This window comes from Emys orbicularis, chromosome 4 (genome assembly GCF_028017835.1).
Source record: "Emys orbicularis isolate rEmyOrb1 chromosome 4, rEmyOrb1.hap1, whole genome shotgun sequence".
NCBI classification, from domain to species: Eukaryota; Metazoa; Chordata; order Testudines; family Emydidae; genus Emys; species Emys orbicularis.
Window position 1 is genome coordinate 144,117,378 of NC_088686.1, and position 22,255 is coordinate 144,139,632.

At 47.4% G+C, this 22,255-nt stretch overlaps 1 protein-coding gene across 1 annotated transcript in view; it reads left to right on the plus strand.

Moving 5' to 3' along the window:
* RASSF5 (Ras association domain family member 5) overlaps positions 1-22,255 on the plus strand; it is a 101,386-nt gene that overhangs the window by 27,729 nt on the left and 51,402 nt on the right. The window contains exon 2 of the mRNA XM_065403896.1: positions 11,383-11,501. Coding sequence (XP_065259968.1) covers positions 11,383-11,501 — 119 coding nt within the window. The remainder of the gene's footprint in view (positions 1-11,382; positions 11,502-22,255) is intronic.

Here is a 22,255-nt window from a genome sequence, read left to right on the forward strand (position 1 = left end):
GAGGGATTCTTTTATCTAACATTGATATGATCAAGACTCTCTAATAGCGGCTCTGTGTGCAATTACACCAGTGACTGAATCCTGTACTGAAAAAAAACAGCCTAAGCAAGCAGGTTTAAGAAAGCCGGGATGGACAAATGTCTGGTGGTATGAGCCTGGGACTGAGGCAACAGGACTCCTGGGTTCTGTTCCTACGACTTCCGTTGACTTGCTATGTGAGCTGGGACAAGCCGCTGCCAAATCTTTAAACGTGACCCCTGATTTTTGGGTGTCCAGCTTGAGGAATCTTGGGCCTGATTTCAAGGTGCTCAGCTTCTTTGCCCATCAGACCTTCGGTGTCTCTAGCTGGGCTTCCAAAGCCAGTGGCTACTTCAGTCCCTTTATGCCGCCGTATTTTTCATCCTTCAAACAGGTATAACACACAGCTCCTTGGCAGTTCATGACCCCAGCACTTCTGGGCTTGCTGCATCAGTTATGAATGTAAAAAAATTGCCTGAGCCCCGGCACCTCTTTCATTACAAATGAAGCACCGCTCCCTGAGGTGATGGGAGGGCTGACGTTTATAAAGCACCGCGAGACCCTCAGATGGAAGATGCTGCATTTGGGCAAAGGATTGTTATTTGAGATGGGCGTGTGCTAAAAGCCCCAACCCCGCCACCTTCCATTTGGTGGTGTTTGAAACCTGGATCTGAACTGCAGCTTGATTTCCCATCTCCAATTATTATTTGGAGCTTTGAGCTCTGAAAGTGCTCAGTGCAGTTGGAACCACAGTCATTTAGAGGCCTCGGGGTGCAACGGAGAACTCCCATTGACTTTAGGGCAAACTGTGAGCGAAGAATTGCTGCTGCCCTGTTAATACCCTCTCTCTCTCTCAGCCAGAGAATTGTGGGCTTGCACAGTCCAGTGCTGACTACACAGTGCAACACCAGGGGAGTGTTGCTATCTTGTTGAGGCACCATCCTTCAGATGAGATGCTGAGCAGGTGACCCCTCCTGCCCATCTGTTACCTTTCAGAACACAAGCAGACTTGCGCTCTCTCTCTCTCGCGCTCTCTCTCTCTCGGTGGCCCCTAGTGGTGATGGGACAAAGATGATAGGAAAGGCTTTGCCACTCAGGAGTTTGAGAGCCACCTGCACAATCCTTTATCTGATGCGTGCTATGGGTGCCTTGAGTATGAACGAAGCCTAGGTCTATAAAACAAAACCCTGGTTCTGTTCCATGGCTTTGCAGCTGCAAATTAACCAGCACTTTGCAATGCAAGAGCTAATATGCATCTCTAAGCACAGCCAGATAGAATGGTTGGATAATTACTATCTTTTTGAAAGCTCCACTGTGATATTTTAATTTGCTGCAGCAGCAGATGCCAAGTGCAATACACATTTTGCTTTATGGAAAATATCTGGTAGCCAATCTAATGCTGTTGATTGAATTACTTTTTTCCCCCAGTAACCTCTCTGGAATTTTGGTTAATGTAAAAGGGAAAGCAAGTTCGGTTATAATATAGTTAACATTGAAAAGGCTCACATGGGTCATGTAAATACCAACAGGATGTTTTAGCTGTAGTTAGTAAACTACATTCAAGTCAAATCTTTGACAGAGGAGGATGGGAGAACGGCAACAAATTTAGGCCAACACGTAGCTTTTAGTAAAGAGAAATGGTCAAGCCACATGTGGTGCAGGATGCAAACTTTGCTGTGCTGCAATTGCCATTGAAAATCGTTCTTTATAACAAAAAGAGGCCAAAGCAAAATGCTCACTTCCTAAAGTTCTTTATGGAGCTTCTGCTTTATCGAGCAGTTGAACATCTTACAGTAACACAGATCATCTTCCAAGAAAAGCCGTGTCAGTTCTTTGTTTGTGCCTAGGCGGTGTGTGTACATGGAGGGAGCTAGGTAACATGTCAGCTGTACATTTGAGACCATGTGAAATTTCCAATATCCTATCCAAGGGCGTTTCCAGGCAGAATCTGACAATAGATTTATGATTTAGGTACATACTTCAGTTACAGTAACTGGCAATGAAAGTGCTGATACAGAAAGACCTCTTTTCTTCCTAAACTTGCTCTTATAAATTGCTATGTAATCATACTAAACACCTGCATAATCCTATTTAATCCAAGGTTCTCAAGATGGCTTATAAAAAGCAGATCAGTATTCATCTTAGGTACTTATCTGGCCCCCATCACCACAGTATCTGAGGGACTCCCAATATTTAATGTATTTATCCTCACAACACCTCTGTAAGCCATGGGAGTGCTACTATCCCCATTACACAGCTGGGGATCTGCTGCCCAGAGAGACTAAGGGTGTCTTCACTGACAAACTCTTTCTTTTTACTATGGGTGTTAGCTCTCTGGCTGGCTGTAAAAATGTAGTGAAGCCAGGGCACTTCCGCTTTACTGCAAGGCCAACCACGGATAGGGGCTATGGTGCTGACCTCACCTGGCTACCTCACAGTTAACACTCCAAGTGCCTCACCTCCTCTTAGGATCTGACCCCAAGATAACTCACCAGTGTCACCTTGTCATAAAGAAGGGTGGGGGACCCCCTTTCCAGCGGTGAAGACAAGGCATTTATGACTTACTCCTGGTCTGTGGAGGAGTAGGGAACTGAACCCAGGTCTACTGAGTCCCAGGCTAGTGCCCAAAGCCTTGGCCTGTCCTTCAGTGTTATCCCATTTTGCTGATGGGGGAAACGGATGCGTAGAGATGTGAAATGGGCTTACCATAGAAATGCAGGGCTGGAAGGAACCTCGAACTAGCCAGCCCTTGTGCTGAGGCAGGACCATGTAAACCTAGACCATACAGAACCTGGGAATGGGTGATGGGGAATGGATCACTCGATTACCTGCTCTGTTCATTCCCTCTGGGGCACCTGGCATTGGCCACTGTCGGAAGACAGGATACTGGGCTGGATGGACCTTTGGTCTGACCCAGTATGGCCATTCGTATGTTCTTATCCCTGACAGGTGTTTGTCCAACCTGTTCTTAAAAACAACCAATGAGAGGGATTCTACAACCTCCCTTGGTAACACGTTCCAGACCTTAACTATCCTTCTAGTTAGAAAGTTTTTCCTAATGTATAACATACATCTCCCTTGCTTCAGGTTAAGCCGATTGCTTCTTGCCCTCCCTTCAGGGGACGTGGAGAGGAGTGGATCACCATCCTCTTTTTAACGGCCCATCATATATTTGAAGACTGTTATCAGGTCCCCCTTTGTCGTCCTTTCTCAGGACTAAACATGCCCAGATTTTTTAACTTTTCCTTGTAGGTCACGTTTTCTAAACCTTCATCATTTTTATTGCTCTCTTTTGGACTCTCCCCAATTCGTCCACATCTTTCTTAAAGCGCAGTGCCTAAAACTGGGCACCATACTCCAGCCGAGCTCTCACCAGTGTTGAGTAGAGCGGAAGTTATCTCCTGGGTCTTACATATGACACTCCTGTTAATACACCCCAGAACGTTGTTACCCTTTTTCTCAACTGCATCAGCTTGCCCCATGTCACACAATGAGTCGATGTCGGAGCTAGAAATAGAACTCAGAAGTCCTACCTTCCAGTAACTAGTTGATAATGGTGCCTATTTTAGGCCTTAAATATCAAACCAACACTTTACGTACAAGTTACTGGTTACGTCACTGGTATCAGAAGGAAGGGTTCTTGCTTCAGTTTAGCAGAGTCTTGCAATAGACTTGTTCTTCCACTGCTAGAAAATCACAGTCTCTTAAGCCGCCAGCACAAGAGGTGCAGTAAGATGTGGAGAGATATCGGCTGCGACGCCCGAAGGAGCTTTGCTATAAAGACTTGCAAGGTGCTGTGAATTGAGTGGAATGGGATGTTACCTTCTACTCTGTGTATCCAAGTGTCAGCACTTCTCATTTCAGATCAGGAGAAAAACTAGTCAAGAGTAAGGCAGGAAACTCCACCTGTGTCAGCTTTTAATTAGTACAGGTTTCCTTTGGGCAAGGGTGTGAGCGACCAGGCACTGCTGTAGCAGAGAATTTTGTGCCCTGCTAGATACATTTCCTCACCCACCAAGAGAAAGCAGGATTGTGCTAAAGACTCCCCCTGCCACAGTTCTAACCATTTCTCTCTCTCCTCACCACTTTGAGATACTTTCCATGCTGAGAAACCAATCCTAACCTATGAACCTTTCCTCTGCTTGGGAGGAGAGGTGGGATGCTGGTAATGGTCTAGTGGAAAAATACAGGGCTCATAGCTGGGAAATCCTTGACTGCATCCCAGCTCTGCTTCTGGAGTGGGGTTTTGGTCCAGCTGGTTAGTGAGCTGGGAGCCAGAGACACAACTTCAAAACCAAATGCTCCCAAAGTGTGTGACGTTGGGACTGGGATCTTATTCTGGGCTCGTCTCATCCGTAGCTTGACCACCTGTGAATGGTTTCTTGTATTGGTCAGTTCAGAATTTTTTTGGAGGGGAAAGGGGTCAGTATTTCTCTCTCTGTTTGAATATCTGGGAGGGCACATCTCTTAGTGCACTAGTTGGAGTTGAGTGTAACGTCTTGCACTAGGAAACACAAACCACTCAATCAAAGAAATGTGGATTAATTAATTTATTTTTTTGCAGTGGTTCCATGTCACTCCGAATCCTCTTCAAGTTGTTCCACCTGAGCAGAGCTCAGTACCCACATGGAACAATTTACAGGACAAGGGTCTTAATATTTTTTATATCACCTTTGCAGCAAATGTAGATGTGTCCTTGGTTCCAAGTAACCTAAACAATGCACTGTACTGAGTGAGTGACTCTTGTGTGCTTACGACTCTTACGGTACTCTGGGAACCAAAGCGTACGGTATTTCTCCTGTGAAGAATGTGTCTCTGGCTTATCTGAGAAATTAGAGTTTGAACAGGAAAAAAACCAAACCCTGATATTTTCCTTCCGAAGTGTTCCACGTAGAAATAAAAGGAAAGAAATGGGAAGAAAACACTGCAAAGCTTTTCATTGCTCGTGGCAACACAGTTCTAAAATTACTCTCTCCCCTTTGTAAGTTATCTCTGTGTATGGGTAAAAGTACTCGCTGCTACTCATGCAAGTATTGCTAATGTCGTGCGTGTACTGGGGCAAGCTGGCTTTTTCATGTTTAATTATAGTGCTCTTCACACTTTGGGTTTATGGGTTATTTTTCCCCCCCTTCTCACGGTGCATCACCAGCTGCTAATCTCTAGAGCTCACCTGCCTCTCTGCCACAGTGTCTTAGGCCTGGTCTACACTACGAGTTTAGGTCGACTTTAGCAGCGTTAAATCGAATTAAGCCTGGACACGTTCACACGCCGAAGCCCTTTCTTTCGACTTAAAGGGCCCTTTAAACCGGTTTCTTTACTCCACCTCCGACGAGGGGATTAGCGATAAAATCGGCCTTAGCGGGTCGGAATTGGGGTAGTGTGGACGGAATTCGACGTTATTGGCCTCCGGGAGCTATCCCACAGTGCTTCATTGTGACCGCTCTGGACAGCACTCTCAACTCAGATGCACTGACCAGGTAGACAGGAAAAGGCCCGCGAACATTTGAATTTCATTTCCTGTTTGCTCAGCGTGGAGAGCACAGGTGACCACGCAGAGCTCATCAGCACAGGTAACCGTGATGGAGTCCCAGGATCGCAAAAGAGCTCCAGCATGGACAGAACGGGAGGTACGGGATCTGCTCGCCATATGGGGAGATGAATCAGTGCTGGCCGAACGCCGAAGCAGTAAACGAAATGGCAAAATATTAGAAAAGGTCTCCAAGGCCATGAAGGACAGAGGCCATAACAGGGACGCACAGCAGTGCCGCGTGAAAATTAAGGAGCTAAGGCAAGCCTACCAAAAAGCCAGAGAAGCAAACGGAAGGTCCGGGGCAGAGCCGCAAACATGCCGCTTCTACGTGGAGCTGCATGCCATTCTAGGGGGTGCAGCCACCACTACCCCAACTCCCTCACTGGAGAAACACATAGGGAAGCGGGTTCGGGGTACGAGGAAGATGAGGATGGAGATAATGTAGATAGCTCACAGCAGCAAGGAAGCGGAGAAAACGGTTTCCCCAACAGCCAGGATATGTTTATCACCCTGGACCTGGAACCAGTAACCCCCGAACTCACCCAAGGCGTGCTCCCATCCCCTGAGGGCGCATAGGGGACCTCTGGTGGGTGTACCTTTGTAAATATTACACATGGTTTAAAAGCAAGCGTGTTTAATGATTGATTAATTTGCCCTGGCAATCGCGGCCAGTACAGCTACTGGAAAAGTCTGTTAACGTGTATGGGGATGGAGCGGAAATCCTCCAGGGACATCTCCAGAAAACTCTCCTTCATGTACTCCCAAAGCCTTTGCAAAAGGTTTCTGGGGAGGGCTGCCTTATCCCGTCCGCCATGGTAGGACACTTTACCACGCCAGGCCAGTAGCACGTAGTCTGGAATCATTGCATAACAAAGCATGGCAGCGTATGGTCCCGGTGTTTGCTGGCATACAGACAACATCCATTCCTTATCGCTCTTTGTTATCCTCAGGAGAGTGATATCATTCACGGTCACCTGGTTGAAATGGGGCGATTTTATTAAGGGGACATTCAGAGGTGTGCCCGTTCCTGCTCTGCTGAACAGAAATATTCCCCGCTGTTAGCCACGCGGTGGGGGGGAGGGGTGAAGTGATCATCCCAGAGAATTGGGTGTGTGGGGGGGAGGGGAGTTAGTTGGGTATGTGCTGAATGTTAACCCGGAAACCGCAGCCCCTCCTTTTACATTGCAAACCCATTTTAAATGGCCAACCCAACGGGTGCTTGGTATGGGAAATGAGAGCACTACTGTTTGAAACCATTCCCACATGTTAAGAAGGTTAAAAAAGCCAAAAGACTGTGTCTTACCATGGCTGCCTGCAAGCTGAAATCTGTGGCCTGGCTCTGCGTGAGTGATCTCTCACACCAAACCGGCAGGCCCTCAATATAAGAGGAAAAATGCGACCTTGTAACGAAAGCATATGTGCTGTGTAATGTGAACAGCAAAATTTTACGTGAAAGAGTGTACCCATTGTTCTCTAAAATGTGTCTTTTTTAACCACCTCTCCCTTCTCCTCCACCAGCTGCAAATGTTTCTCCTTCACAGAGGCTAGTGAAGATTAGAAAGAGAAAACTGAGGACGCGGGATGATATGTTCACGGAACTCCAGATGTCCTCCCACGCTGACAGAGCACAGCAGAATGCGTGGAGGCAGTCAATGTCAGACTACAGAAAAGCACAATATGAACGAGAGGAGAGGTGGCGGGCTGAATCGCGGGATGAACAGAGCAAGTTGCGGGCTGAAGATGATAGGTGGTGTCAGCTTGCAGACAGAAGGCAAGAGTCGATGCTCCGGCTGCTGAAGCATCAAACTGATATGCTCCAGCGTATGGTTGAGCTGCAGGAAAGGCAGCAGGAGCAGAGACCGCTGCTACAGCCCCTGTGTAAGCAACAGCCCTCCTCCCCAAGTTCCATAGCCTCCTCACCCAGACGCCCAAGAACACGGTGGGGGGGCCTCCGGCCACCCAGTCACTCCACCCCAGATGATTGCCCTAGCATCAGAAGGCTGGCCTTCAATAAGAGTTAAAGTTTTAAACTGCAGTGTGTCCTTTTCCTTCCCTCCTCCCCCACCCATCCTGGGCTACCTTGGCAATTATCCCCCAGTTGTGTGATGAATTAATAAAGAATGCATGAATGTGAAGTAACAATGACTTTATTGCCTCTGCAAGTGGTGCTCGAAGGGGGGAGGGGAGGGTGGGGTGGTTGGCTTACAGGGAAGTAGAGTGAACCGGGGGGGGGGGGGGCGGAGGGTTCATCAAGGAGAAACAAACAGAAGTTTCACACCGTAGCCTGGCCAGTCACAAAACTCGTTTTCAAAGCTTCTCTGATGCGCACCGTGCCCTGCTGTGCTCCTCTAACCGCCCTGGTGTCTGGCTGTGCGTAATCAGCGGCCAGGCGATTTGCCTCAACCTCCCACCCCGCCATAAATGTCTCCCCCTTACTCTCTCAGATATTGTGGAGTGCACAGCAAGCAGCAATAACAATGGGGATATTCTTTTCGCTGAGGTCTGAGCGAGTCAGTAAGCTGCGCCAGCGCGCTTTTAAACGTCCAAATGCACATTCCACCAACATTCGGCACTTGCTCAGCCTGTAGTTGAACAGGTCCTGACTCCTGTCCAGGCTGCCTGTGTACGGCTTCATGAGCCATGGCATTAAGGGGTAGGCTGGGTCCCCAAGGATCACGATAGGCATTTCAACATCCCCAACGGTTACTTTCTGGTCTGGGAAGAAAGTCCCTTCCTCCAGCTTTCGAAACAGAGCAGAGTGCCTGAAGACGCGAGCATCATGTACCTTTCCCGGCCATCCCACGTTGATGTTGGTGAAACGTCCCTTGTGATCCACCAGGGCTTGCAGCAGCATTGAAAAGTACCCCTTGCGGTTTATGTACTCGGTGGCTTGGTGCTACGGTGCCAAGATAGGGATATGGGTTCCGTCTATGGCCCCACCACAGTTTGGGAATCCCATTGCAGCAAAGCCATCCACTATGGCCTGCACGTTTCCCAGAGTCACTACCCTTGATATCACCAGGTCTTTCATTGCCCTGGCAACTTGGATCACAGCAGCCCCCACAGTAGATTTGCCCACTCCAAATTGATTCCCGACTGACCGGTAGCTGTCTGGCGCTGCAAGCTTCCACAGGGCTATCGCCACTCGCTTCTCAACTGTGAGGACTGCTCTCATCCTGGTATTCTGGCGCTTCAGGGCAGGGGAAAGCAAGTCACAAAGTTCCATGAAAGTGCCCTTACGCATGCGAAAGTTTCGCAGCCACTGGGAATCGTCCCACACCTGCAGCACGATGCGGTCCCACCAGTCTGTGCTTGTTTCTCGGGCCCAGAATCGGCGTTCCACGGCATGAACCTGCCCCAGGAACACCATGATTTCCACATTGCTGGGGCCTGTGCCTTGTGAGAGGTCTATGTCCATGTCAATTTCCTCATCACTCTCGTCGCCGCGCTGCAATCGCCTCCTCAGCTGGTCCTGGTTTTGCTTTGGCAAGTCCTGGCTCTGCATATACTCCAGGACAATGCGCATGGTGTTCATAGTGCTCATAATTGCCGCGGTGATCTGAGCGGGCTCCATGATCCCAGTGCTAGCTATGGCGCCTGGTCTGAAAAAAGGCGCGAAACTAGTATCTGACGGACCAGGGGAAGGAGGGAGGGGCGAGTGACGACATGGCATACAGGTACAGGGAGTTAAAATCAACAAAGGTGGCTGTGCATCAGGGAGAAACACAAACAACTGTCACACAGAATGGCCCCCCCCAAAGATTGAATTCAAAACCCTGAGTTTAGCAGGCCGTTGATTTCACGGAGGGAGGGGGAAGCTAATGAATACAGAACAAATCTATTTTTTACATCTTAAGCTGGCAGCCAACGGTGCAGCATGACTGATAGCCACTGCAGTACGATGACGAAGAATACCAGTCGTAATATACCATCTTCTACCAAAAGGCAAGGGGCTGCTGCTGTGTAGCAATGCAGCCCCACGTCTGCCAGCACCCAGATCGCCCTCGGCCTCTTCTGGGTGCTTAGCAGAAAATACTGGGCGCTTGGCAGAAAATAGCATACTACGACTGATAGCCATCATCGTCAAGACAGTTCAATAGGACTGAGCATGTCTGCCCAGGTGCCCATGATCGACAGCCACTGCAGTACGATGACGACGGATACCAGTCATAATATACCATCTTCTACCAAAAGGCAAGGGGCTGGTGCAATGCAGCCCTACGGCTGCCAGCCCCACGGCTACCAGTCATGCTGCACCGTCTACCGCCAAAAGGCAGTTAGCTGCTGCTGCTGTGTAGCAATGCAGTCCCACGTCTGCCGGCACCCAGATGACATATGGTGACGGTGAGCTGAGCTGAGCGGGCTCCATGCTTGCCGTGGTATGTTGTCTGCACAGGTAACCCAGGTAAAAAGGCGCGAATCTATTGTCTGCCGTTGCTCTGACGGAGGGGGAGGGGCCTGACGACATGTACCCAGAACCCCCCGTGACACTGTTTTGCATCATTCGGGCATTGGGATCTCAACCCAGAATTCCAATGGGCGGCGGAGACTGCGGGAACTGTGGGATAGCTACCCATAGTGCTATGCTCCGGAAGTTGACGCTAGCCTCGGTACTGTGGACGCGGTCCGCCGACTAGAGCACTTAGAGCATTTTATGTGGGGACACACACAATCAGCTGTATACAACCGATTTCTATAAAACCGGCTTCTATAAATTCGACCTAATTTCGTAGTGTAGACATACCCTTAGCCTAAATGGGAGTAGGGTTTTTTTCATTATTATTTTTGCCTTTATGCATTCTGATGGCAAATGAATGTTTAAGGCAAGTGCTGAGGCATCAAAGCCTGTGTAGTGTTTAGTGTTTCATGTAGGTGAGGCTGTTGTTTTAGTTTTTTGTTTTTTCAATCTGACAGATGCCATGTGGGGCATTGAGACTGAATGCTCTTTGAGGCAGAGACCTGGCGGTGGGGCTGGTCTGCAAAGCGCCATGTATACTTGGAGTGCTGCTAAAGTAACGATGTGAAAACCAGTTACATCACCGAGATCATTTGAATAACCTCTATGTCAAGCCAATACTCATAGGCTTCTGTTCACTGGTAAAGTGTAAACTTCAGCCCATTAACAATTGTGATTATTTGCTGCTTCTCTGGTACCTTTTGTCTCAGGATGATGCAAAATATTACAAGGCTGTTCCAATATCCGTTTATCCGGGTACTCTGCAAATACTAGTGAAAGCCTCAATATCCCCATGAGAGAGGGCTGTATTATTACCCTCATTTCACATATGGGTAAACTGAGGCTCAGTGAGGTCATAATTTGCCCAAGGTGTGTCACTCTAAATAGTATAGTCAAGAATAGGACGTAGGAGTCCTGACTCCCAGTTTTCCAACCGCTAGTCTGCAACAATTTCCATTAACTAGTCTTTATTGGTACTTCATGTGTACAGCTGTCTGGTTTGCACATGCATTTGCATGCTTGGTCACAATAAATGTGCATGCAAATAACCAACTAGGCATCCGATAGACCATTTATGTGTGTCATTGTAGTAAATGTTTCTTTGCACATCACCTAGTACAATGGGGCCTGAGGCCTGTGTAGGGTTTGGAGGCACTACCACAATGGAAATAATAATTGTGGGTAGGCATGTGCATGCTTCACTTGCAGTGGTGCCATCCTGAACATCAGGTTCTGTAACTTTAGAGTTTGACCTTCAGCAGTAATCTGATCCCTTTTATTTCTCACTGTTTCATTGTTCTGTTTTTATCCCCCTTGAAAGCCAGTCATTATTTCTAAAGCATCCTTCATTTTTGTTTTTGTTTTTCCCCCTGCTTAGATTGCAAATATACTTGCCATCAGGAATGCAGAAGCCTGATTCAGCTGGACTGCAGCCAACAAGGAGAGCCCCAGAACAAACCCTCGCCAGAAAATACACTGACGCAAAACTGCAGCCAGGTACGGATTGGGGAGCCCCTGTGCTGGGTGGCTGGCGGGAGGGAAATGGGATAAGAGGGTGTTTGGAGTTTTATATGAAGAGCGGAGAGTGGGGGGTTGCTTTTCTGGCAAGCAGGGGCAGTGCGTTGCAGAGAGATGGCGGCATGGCATTCTCGTCTTCTTCAGTGCTAATTACACTTCACCAACACACACGATTTTTTTAAGCACCTCCCAATTAAATTCCTGTCCCTTTAGATTTCAGAGCTATTGCCCTGCTGTGGTTTAACATGAGCTTTTAGCTTCTCTACTTAGTTTACCTGGGAGGATTTGCCAGGGGGATCAAATCATGCTTCTGAGGCAGGTAACCAGAAGAAGCTGTCTGATTGTCCAGGGCTGTTCCTTGGGCAGGGTGGAGCATGGGATCAGCTTGCGCTCTGCAGCGTGATTATCCCATTCGTTGTGTGCACAGCTACAAATGTTTGTCAAGAGTCTTAAAATCCAGTCATCACTACAGTTGCTTAACTGAAGGTGCCTGTGGTGCAGCGCCGTGCACAAAAACCAGTGCGTTGCCATGGAAACAACAAGCCTCTTTGAGGCAGGACAGCAGCCTATTTTTGCAGGGGTGTGTGGGGGGGGTGCTTGTGCATTTGCTGCTGCTTTGCCTGCCCCTTGTTAAAATGGGTCAGGTGTTCAGCAATGCACGGCAACGCTAGAGCGTGGAAAATGGAGGCAAATTCCACCTGCAGTTTGCTTTTGGCGGAATGCAATTTAGCAGAGATGGATTTTGCTGGGGCACGTCATGAAGCTTGATGCCCTTGATTAAAACTTGGAAAGCATTCTAAGAGAATATAGACACGCATCTCCCATTGGTGATAGTATGTGTCGGTTCCTTGCGGGGCTTTGAAAATCTCAACCATTCACTCTTACAGAAAGTGCGGTGGGTTCTTCAGTGTCCGCCACTGGTCAGGATCTTTAGTGTTTGCGTCCAGTCCGGAGAAGGATGCCACAGTGCATTGCAACCCCAGTTCAGCAAGGTACCAAAGCAGATGCCCAATTGTAAGCCAGCGAGCCATTCAAGTGAAGTCAGTGGGAGTACTCCGATGCTTAGTTAGGCCTCTGTGTAAGAACTTAAGATCCAGAGAAACAGAAAGGGTCATCAGTCGCATTATTCACTTTGTTTCTAAAATCTTCCCCTGCCAAACGAATGATGCAAAATATTACAAGGCTGTTCCAATATCCGTTTATCCCACAGTGAAATTCACAGTAATAGTCTTTCACTGGCTTCATGCAGGATGTTAATATCAAATGACAGCAGAGAGGCGTCCATGGAGAAACGTTTGCCCGGATAATAGATTGCTGTCTCAGCTTCTCTTTCCATCTGAAGAGGAGCCTTGATTGTGCTCAAGTCTGCATCCCAAAAGTGCAACTTAACTACGGAAAAGAAGAGATTTGGTGGTGGCAGGGGAAGCCAGCATTGAAAATGCAGGCGACCTGCAGCTGCACTGAAGGTGTATTCATAGAATATCAGGGTTGGAAGGGACCTCAGGAGGCCATCTAGTCCAACCCCCTGCTCAAAGCAGGACCAATCCCCAGACAGATTTTTTGCCCCAGATCCCTAAATGGCCCCCTCAAGGATTGAACTCACAACCCTGAGTTTAGCAGGCCAATGCTCAAACCTGGATGTCAACAGGAGAGCAAAAAGTTGGTGTCAGTGAGACACATCCACCTCCTCCATTATGGTTGTGGCTGTGCTGTACCCTCCACATCCTTAATATTGCTCTGAGATGTAAAGGGGAGGGCAACACCAGAAGCAGCATGAGTGTCTGGGCAAAGGTTAGACAAACACCTCTCAGGGAGGTCTAGATAATACTTAGCCCTGCCTCGGTGTAGGGGAGTGGACTAGACTACTAGAGGACCTATTGAGGTTCCTGCCAGTTCTACATTTCTGTGATGCTATGATTGCTGTTTGATGGTGGTGGCTAGCCAGGCACAGGAATAAAAGACCTGTTGGCTGAGTTGGGTATGTGTCAGCCTAGTGCTCCGGTTTGGTGTGGTTCCCCTGCCAGATTCTCATTAAGTTCCTGGCAGCAGCAGATGCTTCATGCACATGGTCAAAAGTCCCTGCACATTGTCACTAAGGAGGGGAGCTATTGGGATGGGGCAGCGGCACATTCACGTCACCATGTACAAGGCCTGCTGCTAAATCATTGCCTGTCCACCACATCAGGGAAGTCTTGGCCACTCCCTGATCCTGGCCATCGCCAAACCAAATACCAGCAGGAAACCTGCAGGGCTGAGCTGCCAGGCTTTATTGAAGGGGGTCACGTTGCAGTCAGCCCTGCTGGATGAGCTGCTGCTTTGAGTTGCCTGTTACCCAAGTGAATTTAAGGAACCATTCAGTCTCCACTGACTCCATCCATTAGAGGGCAGAAGTGCTCAATTATGTGTCAGAAGTCCTAAACTGCGAAGGGTAAATGAGATTCTCCTATAGCTGAAGTCAGTTTTCGAGAACAAGGACAATGGTGAGCTCAGTCCCTTCTTTTGTCATGAAGTCCTGAATGACTATGGATCTATTCTTCTTCTCCAAGGTTCAGATGCCTAGATTAGTCCCTCTCTGCTGCGTCCTTAATCTGCTGGTATTTGTGCTGCAAAGGGAGGTGATTTAAAGCTGGTCATGGGTGACTTTTCCGCTTAACAATAGAAACAGTGTTAGGTTGGCAGCTAAGACCTGTGGGCACCGTCCACGTGGCAAACAATGGGATTTGGACCGTGACCTGCTGGTGCGGTTGCCAGCCCTGGGAGGGTGGAAGGACTGGATGTTTTGTGGTTGAGGGGGGGTCTCAGTATTCCATTCATCACGATTCGGGCCCTACCAAATTTGCCATCCATTTTGGTCCATTTCACAGTTATAGGATTTTTAAAATCATAAATTTCAGTTTCAAATATTTAAATCTGAAATTTCACTGTGTTGTAACTGTGGGGGTCCTGACCCAAAAATGGTTTTTTTTTGGGGGGGGGGAGGGTTTGCAAGGCTGTTGTAGTGGGGGTCATGGTATGTCACACTTACTTCTGCTCTGCTGCTGATGGTCGTGCTGTCCCCAGAGCTGGGCTCCCGGCAAGCAGCTGCGGAGTTTCCTGTGGTCGGGGAAGGTTCCCAGAAATGGGTCTGAACTGGTCCTGGGAGTGGGCCCTGCAGGGGAAGAGGAAGTCATGTTCTCCCCCCAGCCCAGCTGGGACTAGCATCTGGAGTCCGGCTCAGGGTAAGAGCCCCTAGCCCTTCCCCTCCCCTACACTAGCCAGATTTCACAGGGGAGATCAGATTTCACGGTCTGTGTTGCTTTTTTCATGGCTGTAAATTTGGTAGGATTCTAAACATGATAGTTTGAACAGCAGATGAGTTTAGAGAGGGTGGTCAATGTGCTAGGAGCTGTACATTCATCTAGTAAGAGAGAGTCCCTACCCCAAAGATTTTACAGTCTGAATAGACAAGGCAGGCAAAGGAAGGTTTATCCCCTTTTTACAGATGGGGAACTGAGGCATGGAGAGGTGAAGTGACTGGCCCAAGGTCTCACACACAGTCTGGCAGAGCAGGGAATTGACCCCAGATTTTCTCAGCCCCTGTCTAGTGCCTTAACCAGAAGGCCACCCCTCTTTTACCAAGAGTTCTACTGAGCTATATTCGAGCTGGGTCACTAGCAATGAATAGTGCAATAAACTGGGGCAAACAGATTGTGCCCATTTTAGGCTACCAGAACTCGATCCTCCGAATGATATGGCCAGTTTATTGTTGCAGTTCGTGGGCTGCAGTGGGAGGCAGGTTGGTCACTGGGCTGCAGTGGGTGAGTACTGACCTAGATGTCCAAAGTCACCGTGCCTTTGGAAGGTGGCATCTCCTCCCCTCGGGAATGCTCACGTAGGGATGAATGTTCTGTTCTGACAGCGTTGCTTTAGCACTGTGACCAAAAATGGTCAGAACAGTCTGATCTGATTACCAGAGAGAGCGATAGCCTGTAAATCCTGAAGTGCAGGCGAAAACAAACATGCCTCAAGCCCGTGACAGAAGCCAACAAATATCAGCAGGGATCTAAATAGCTAAGTTGTACCTTAATTAAGTAAATATTGGCTCCCGCAGACTGATAAAATCAGCAGGTCCTGTTTGGTTTGGACAGGTCAAACTGCGTGTTCTAGCAAAAGTGGAATGAGACCATATCCTTTTATCAACAAACTGCTGCATTCCAGCTTTCGGGCCTGTTCCCCACACTCTCCTTTTATGAGCAGACCTCTCCGATTGCCTCTTTCTCACAAAGCCACCTCTCAAGCGGTAGAACTTTGCACGCCACCCCTGGTACCTAGTTCACCTGCCGTGCCCAGCAATGGCATTTCCTAAAAGAGGTTCAGTCAACGCTGATGGCGAAAATCCACCACAGACCAGGGTGCACAATGGCCCATCCAGCTCTCAGTGGATCTTGATTACCAAGGAGAGGCCACTTTGGTGTGCAAGGATGGGAAAATCTCTTTAAAGAGAGACAGCGCTGTTACTCCAGTACACTACAAACAGTGAGGAACATTCTCTGCCCCAATGACCTTACAGTCTCAATAGAACCAGACAGGCAGTAATAGCTGGGCGACCAGACAGGTAAAATGATAGGAACTACAAAACTTGGAAGTTAGCACTGATGAGACTTTCCTTTCTGTATTCCTTGCCCTAGGGCTTGCTTTGGCCTGATATTTGCAAAGTACCCATTATTATTTAATATGCTACCAAAGGTCTGCCTGGCACTCTGAAAACCCAAGTTCGGTTCCCTGAGGATCTTGCAGTCTAAAACCCTGAATCAGAGAGGTGGGAGTGCGTATAGCTGGGTGGGATTGGTGCTAGAAGGTTAAGGGGAGGAGCAACTTTTAAGAAGAAGCAGAGGGAATTCCTGTTTTCAGAGCAGCAGAGTCACTTTGAAGCCCCATCCACAGCACAGTCATGTGCCCCAAACCTCTCTACAGCTGGAAGGGGCCCTGCTGCTCAGTTTTTGTTTTGCAGGAGGACCAGTGTCTTACCTAGTGGTGTCGCTTGGGGGAGCTGGGTGGTAAGTGATGCCTGGAATTGCATGCGTACGTGTTTGCACTGCAATGCCAGGTGAGTGCTGCAGGCAGCCAGGAAGGTGCAATGTGATCACTTTAGTACTTGGACAGCATTTCAGGGCACAACAGGTTGCAAAGGAAATGCAGCTAAACAGCCTGATTTTTTTCAATGGTGCTGAGCACCTGCAGTTCACACTGATTTTGGTAGGAGCTGGGATTGTCCAAGACTGGAAATCCAGCCAGTGGCTTTTAGAAGGATAGTGTCTTGTGAGTTACTCAGAGGTGGTTCTGGCCTGAATACACAGCTGTTCCCAGTGTAAGGGGAGAGAGACTTTACACTGATTTTCATCCTCCGTGTTCACCTGGTGATCGCAAATACTCAGTGAAATCCCCTCACTTGCTGTGTAATTGGAGCTGATCCAAAATATGTCATCCCTCAGAGTAAAATTAACTTCCCTCTCAGAGCACTAAGCCACTTTTATATGGGGAACTGCTCTGGCCTGTGGAGGGAGGCACTCAGCCTATGAACAGGGCACAGCACAGCTCATGCTTTACAGAGGAGGGTCAGTATCATTAGCCCCATTATATATGGGGAAACTGAGGCAGAGAGAGAGGAAGTGAATTTAACAAGTTGGGCTCGATGCAGGAATTGCTGAGTGAAATTCTCTGCCTGTGCTATGCACGAGTCCTAGAGTTGAAAGCCAGAGGGACCACCCGATCCTCTAGTCTGACCTCCCTTATGTCACTGGCCGCCAACACCACCCCGCACCCGGACACAATTACAGCCCACAGGAGACTAGACTGTTGTGCCACAGGCAGAGCACAGGAGTGACCAAAGCGCACCAATGCCCGAGGCCTCTGCAATGTCTGGGAATTGAGGAAGTGAGAGAAACCCGGATAATCCTGGCAAGTGACCTCCACACTGCAGAGGAAGGTGAAACTCCCCCAAGGTCACTGCCAATCTGATCTGGGGAAGAATTGCTTCCAAGCCCTGCACATGGCGATTGGTTAGACCCTGAGCATGTGAGCAAGAACCAGCCAGGCACTTAATAGAGGCTGCTCGGTGCCACCTCAGAGCCCTGACCCACCCCGTCAATGTGCCATCTTCAGCTGTGGCCGTCTCTGATGCTTCAGAGGAAGGCGACACAAAACCCCAAGCCCCAGAACACATTGGCGGGGGGGGGAGGGAGAACCCTTCCTTACCCCTATGGGTGGCTGGCTGAAGCTCTGAAGCATGAGGAGGAGGTCAGACTAGTTGATCACAATGGTCCATGCTGACCTTAAAATCAGTGAATGAGTGACTTGCCCAGTGAGTTAGTGACCGAGCCAAGAATAGAACCCAGGCCTCCTGACTTCTAGTCCCTCTCAAGTATTACTAGGCACTGATTTGTGGGCCACTGGACCTGTGTTGCTGCTGACTGACTTGCTGTCCCTAAATCCCTTCCCTGTCCCCAGATTCCTTCTCCATGGTGACCTATATGGAGCTGGTGCACAATTGCCACATGCCCCTGCTCTGCAGCTCTCCGACCGCATGGTGCAGAATTGGGGAGGCTTCTGAAGACCCTACTCTAGTGGGTGAATTTCATCCTATGACAGTAAATTCTTTATGCAACTGCTAACACTAATTGGGTGTATGCTTTAGTGGGGTCCTGGTGAAGGCACCGAGATGCTGCAGTGATAGGCCTGGCACAAGCACCTGGCTACACAGACAGACTTGACTAATGGAGTCCTCACTTCTAGTGGGTTTTTAACGGAGCTGTTTTAAAACCCAATAGGATTAAACTTGGCAGGCGGGTTGTAAATGCTGACACAGTGATTTATCATTACGCGAAAAGGACTGTAGGCTGATCAATGGTGAATCCATTCACAAAAAAAATAAAAATGGAGTGGTTTCAAATGCTGGCTTTTTAAATTTCTTTTGGTAAAACACTGCTAACTACATAGCTGCAATTTTTGAACAGTTTTATCCCCTTCTATAGCTGGGACCTTTTTAGTATTTTATTTTTGTAGGGATTTGAGGGGGAAATCATTTAAAATGAACTATTTATGGAATATTTGTGTCATTTAAATGATAAAGGGTTGAAATCTCCTTTTTCCTCTGGCTCTCATTTAAGTTAGCAAATACCTGTATTCGCCTTACACTAATTATTTATTAATCATATTTCTCATGTTTAGTGCCTAAGGACTGACCAAAAATGGGGCTCCAGGTTAAAAAAATAGGTGCTGTACTAGGTTCTGTCTTCAGAGAAGTACCGTCCCTCCGTGAAGAGCTTACAGTATCAATAGACAAGACGGACACAGAGTGAGGGAAAGGAGTATAAGACATAATAGACTCCTAGAATTTGGTGCACAGCTCTAGCCACAAGCCAAGTATCCAATGGGCACCTGTGCCATCTTAAAACGGGCAGAGAAGATGAAAGGTGTGGGGAGGGACTGTACCATACAAGTAGGCTTGGAAGAATTAGGTTTTTATCAGTAAATGTCGATTTCACCAGACACACGCAAACCAACTAAAAGCTATTTCGGTCGACATGAATCGAAATTTACAGATAGGTAAAGTAAGAAAAATGCTGCTTGAGAATTTTAGTTTCATTTAAGGATATTTACTTTGTATATTTTGACGTGATGTTGACAATTTTTCAACGTTAAAAGCGTTAACTTTTTGAATGTCGACATCTACTGTAAATAATTGTCTTTCCACAATCTGTCTACCCCACAATTTCTTGCAACTATGAAAATTTAAATCAATACAAATAAAAAAGCTTAAAATCCATAATTTTGTGCAACTTTGAAAATTTAGAGATGGGAAAAAATGCTTAAAATAAGCATTGATATTATCCTTCGAAATTATAAAAAAAAATCAAATCAAGTTCTGCCACGCCTGCATGCAAGCAAGATGACACACATTCACTCTGGACTTAATAGAAATCTCAGGAGTAATAGGGGTTTAATTCATTTGTAGTAATGAATGTGAATGCAGCCACTCTTTATATCATGCAAACCTTGGGTTTGCACCTTGGCTCTTATTTTCCACCTGTTCTTGAACAATTTTCCAATGTGTTAGGCACGAACTGATCTGTCACCCAGTTTTCATTTGCTTCACTGTCCACTTACTGTTTCTTCAAGAAACACAGGTTGACTGGCGATTGTTGTTTTTAGTGGACAGTACAAGCAGGGGTGCTGGAACAATTTGCATAGTGGGGGTGCAGAAAGCCATTGAACCAAACTGTAAAACCTTTATATGATGGAAACCACTTCAAGCTGCAGCACCCCTAGTTCTAGCAACTGTGAGTACAAGTAAGTGTATGAATTGAGAGGGAAGCAGAGAAGAGCAATAGAAATAGTGAAGCAGCCGGAGAAAGTGATTTATGATGAAAGGTTAAAAGATCTGAATATGTTTCATTTGGCCAAACGATGACTCTTAGAGGACAAACATGATGAGCAGCTGCAGGTAATCCCATAGGGTGCAATCTCCAAGGGGGGCCAGTAATTTGTTAGGGTGGTTTGGGGTGGGTATGACTGCCATTACCAGGACGAAATTTAAGAACAAGAAAATGTATCTCTTAGTTTTATGCTGCTGCCCATCCGTGTAGTGTCTGGGTGCCTTCTGTGTAAAATCAATAGCAATAGCAAAATCCCTAGTGGACTTCATGGAGTCTCTCTGGTACTTCTCCCTTTTGGGGGTCAAACCTCTGCTTGGAGTAAAGGTTTTGTGTGTGTGTGTGTGTGTGTGTGTGTTTGTTTAGAGGTAGATTAAAGTTAAGGTGGATTATCAGGGAAAACTTCCTGTTGGTGGAGAGTATGCTACTGGAGAATAGTTTCCCAAGGGAAGTGCCAGAATCGTTATTGCTTGTAATGTTTAAAACAGGACTAGATGAAGCCTTGGGGGATATACTGTAGATCAGGGGTCGGCAACCTTTCAGAAGTGGTGTGCCGAGTCTTCATTTATTCACTCTAATTTAAGGTTTCACGTGCCTAAGGTGACCAGACAGAAAGTGTGAAAAATCAGGACTGTGTGTGTGGGGGGTGGGGGGGGGGGGTAATAGGCATCTATATAAGAAAAAGCCCCAAATATCGAGACTGTCGCGATAAAATCGGGAAATCTGGTCACCCTATGCGTGCCAGTAATACATTTTAACATTTTTAGAAGGTCTCTTTCTATAAGTCTATAATATATAACTAAACTATTGTTCTATGTAAAGTAAATAAGGTTTTTAAAATGTTTAAGAAGCTTCATTTAAAATTAAATTAAAATGCAGAGCCCCCCGGACTGGTGGCCAGGACCTGGGCAGCATGAGTGCCGCTGAAAATCAGCTTGCGTGACGCTTTTGGCACGCATGCCATAGGTTGCCTACCCCTGCTGTAGATTAACAGTCCTGTACTGACTGGAGGTATAGGTTCATTGGCATCTCTACCTGCTGTGTAATTTTTTTTTACAATATCCTTAACCCTTCAAAAAATTGGGCTTGTTTTAGTCTGGAGAAGAGAAGACTGAGGGGGGACATAACAGTTTAAATGTATAAAAAATTGTTACAAGGAGGAGGTTGAGAAATTGTTCTCTTTAACCGCTGAGGATAGGACAAGAAGCAATGGGCTTAAATTGCAGCCAGGGCTTAAACTGCAGCAAGGTTGGACATTAGGAAAAACTTCCTGTCAGGATGGTTAAGCACTGGAATAAATTGCCTAGGGAGGTGGTGGAATCTCCATCATTGGAGGTTTTTAAAACAGGTTAGACAAACACCTGTCAGGAATAGTCTAGTTATTACATAGTCCTGCCTTGAGTGCAGGAGGCTGACCTAGATGGCTTCCCGAGGTCCCTTCCAGTCCTACACTTCTATGGCCAGGTCTACACTACCGCGGTAGTTCGACAGCTGGCAATCGAACTTCCGTGTTCGATTTATCGCGTCTGGTCTGGACACGATAAATCGATCCCGGAAGCGCTCGCCGTCGACTGCGGTACTCCAGCTCGGCGAGAGGAGTACCGCGGAGTCGACGGGGAGCCTGCCTGCCGCGTCTGAACCGCGGTAAGTTCGAACTAAGGTATGTCGACTTCAGCTACGTTATTCACGTAGCTGAAGTTGCGTACCTTAGTTCGAATTTGGGGGTTAGTGTAGACCAGGCCTCAGATTCCAAACATGAATTTATATTCCTCTCAGTAGAACAGATTGGGCTCTTTCAAGACCTCTAGTTAGTGGAATCATTTGTGTATGTGGGAGCTGTCTGTGTGTGCAGGGGGTGATTGATAAACCCGTAATTATCAGCTGCTGCTCTGCCAGCTATCTACAGCAACCAGAAGCCCATTAGCTCAAATAGCAAGTTCATCCTCTATGGCTAGGGATTTAAAAATCCAGCCAGGGCAATCTGACATCTCCACTCCCACTCTCAACCACTGAATGTAGCGAAGAAGTGATTTGTCATTCCTTCTAGACAACCGAGGCACCAGGCCCGCCTGCTCCGCTCCTTTGCATGTACTCATGCAAAACTGGAAATGGGGAACATGCACATTAAAAGGACATTATATTTTTGCTTACTGTGCAAGGAGCAAACATTAGGAACTGGCTGGCCATCCAGTTTTTCTGCTGATCTGGATTTTGCTGGGTAGAAGGTTCCTGGTTTTGGGCTATCTGAAGTATTTACTGTATTAATTATTCAGAAGGAAAATATTTAATTGTATTGTCACTGTACAGCAGAGAAGGCATCCA